The sequence below is a fragment of the Trichinella spiralis genome (assembly GCF_000181795.1).
Source record: "Trichinella spiralis strain ISS 195 chromosome Unknown Scfld5, whole genome shotgun sequence".
NCBI lineage: Eukaryota > Metazoa > Nematoda > Enoplea > Trichinellida > Trichinellidae > Trichinella > Trichinella spiralis.
Genome location: NW_003526944.1, coordinates 5,224,533 through 5,226,340, shown reverse-complemented (window position 1 = coordinate 5,226,340; position 1,808 = coordinate 5,224,533). Strand labels below are relative to the sequence as shown.

General features: G+C 33.6%; 1 protein-coding gene across 1 annotated transcript; it reads right to left on the bottom strand.

Moving 5' to 3' along the window:
* Positions 1-113: 113 nt before the first annotated feature.
* On the bottom strand, positions 114-1,378 carry Tsp_09273 (oxysterol-binding protein-related protein 1). Its single transcript, XM_003375647.1, has 5 exons — positions 1,319-1,378; positions 1,071-1,085; positions 739-853; positions 333-479; positions 114-121 (listed from the first exon to the last, which is right to left on the bottom strand). The coding sequence occupies exons 1-5, from the start codon at positions 1,376-1,378 to the stop codon at positions 114-116; spliced, it is 345 nt and encodes a 114-aa protein (XP_003375695.1).
* Between the last annotated feature and the right edge of the window lie 430 nt (positions 1,379-1,808).

Below are 1,808 nucleotides of genomic sequence, written 5' to 3'. Positions count from 1 at the left end.
AAAAAAAGTGGAATCCAAGAATTAAATAGAATAGTAGGAGAAAGTGAAAAAAATGAATAAAATGTATAAAGTAAAGGTAGGGGAAAATAAAGATGGAATGAAATGTTTGAAGTTTAACAGCCTAAAAAATAAAAAATAAAATAAAAGGGATTTGCTTAAAAAGTGTTCAAAATAAAACCATGTAAGAAAAGATAAAAATTACAAAATAAACAGAAATCAAAAATTATTTCGACACATGAAAGCAGTTGCATACATAAATTTTGCTGCGTGAAAGACCAAGTACTGCATTAATTCAAAACTCAGCCATGTAGGTTGGTCGTTAACTTAATTACAACTATGGGATAACTTCGCCCTTCGAAGTATCCCAATCCCAGACCTACAGAATTGGGGTCCCGGGAACTTTGTCTTCTCTTGTACTGCTTCGTGTCGTCCGCGATCTGCTTCGTGCCGTCCGCGATCTGCTTCGTGTCGTCCGCGATCTAATTCGTGTTGTCCCCGTTTTCACATTTTCTTTTCTTCATTCGTCATATCTGTAAGAATGGTAAATGTTGAATCAAAACTTTTCGCACGTTATTACACAGTGGAATTAAAAAATTGAACAAAGAATTTTCAAATAAAAGAAGTAACTGATTTTCAGTTAAAGATAACAAAATTATTATACATAGAGAGTTTCGAAAAAAGTAACAACGAGAAAAATTTGAATACTTTCAACAATTAAAAACCGACTTCAGTAGTTACTTAACGCCAACGTTTGACGTTTGACGATGCTGTTACTTGCCACGCAAGTCAAACAAACAAGCGCACCATTACTGATTGATGATAAAGCAATTTTCAAGCGATCCTCATTTGCATACTGTAGTAATAGAAACCGGTTTGAGTTAAATTTGGAAAATTTTCTGGACGAAGAATTAATTCTAACCGAACGCTATGAAATTAGGAAAATTGAAGCCTCAAGCACAGCGAATGACCTACATAAATGGAACTCATCGCAAAATGTTTTCACTAAAATATAAGCACACTCGCTGCGTATGCTGACAAACAAAGTTAACCGAACAAAAGATGTAATTTACCAAATGGCTCTGATGCTGTGAAATTTGAAAAAAAGTGAAAATAAAGTTTATTAATTTTCAATCTTTCTAAAGATGAAGTCATATCTAATCTTAATATGAAAATTAAAAAGTACAGTTTTACAGTGAAAAATATCTCACTCATATACTACATACTACAAACTTGAAAATTTCATTAAACTAAGGATTAACATCACCTTTACGAAATATCATTAGCCGTGCTTCACAGAATCACAAGAAATCGCATTTACCTCTTGCCTTCTCTTGTTCTGCTTCGTGCCGTCCGTGTTTTCACATTTTCTTTGCTCCATTCTTTAAACCTGCAATAACCATATTAAATTAAAACTGTGCGCACTTTATCATAAAGTAAAATAATTAAGTGCTATCTAATTAAAAAGTAATTGTTCACAAAATGAGTACACAAAGTTTTAAAAATAACAAGCAGAAAAGTGGAATACTTGTCTGTAAATCTGAAACGGCCTTCAGCAGCTACTTAACGCCCGTAATGAACTGAGAGAACGTTCAACGAAGCTACCAACTGCCACGTAAATTAAACTAACAAACGCAACCTTACTAATGATAAGGCAGCGTTATAGCGATCCTTATTTGCATAGTGTAGCGTTAGAAACCGGTTTTTAGTGCGTCAAACTTTTGGCTGAAGATAAAAGCTAACCCAATCCGCGTTACAATATCTGCATAATAAATGCCCTGCTAAATTCTACCAATAATAAAACGACTATT

Bases quoted from the DNA above. Each gene is read 5' to 3' on its own strand.
- Tsp_09273 (XM_003375647.1), bottom strand. From the start codon at position 1,378: ATGGAGCAAAGAAAATGTGAAAACACGGACGGCACGAAGCAGAACAAG. The intron at 480-738 runs GTAACTACTGAA...AACACGAATTAG, and splicing joins ACGTCAAACGTTGGCGTTAA to ATCGCGGACGACACGAAGCA.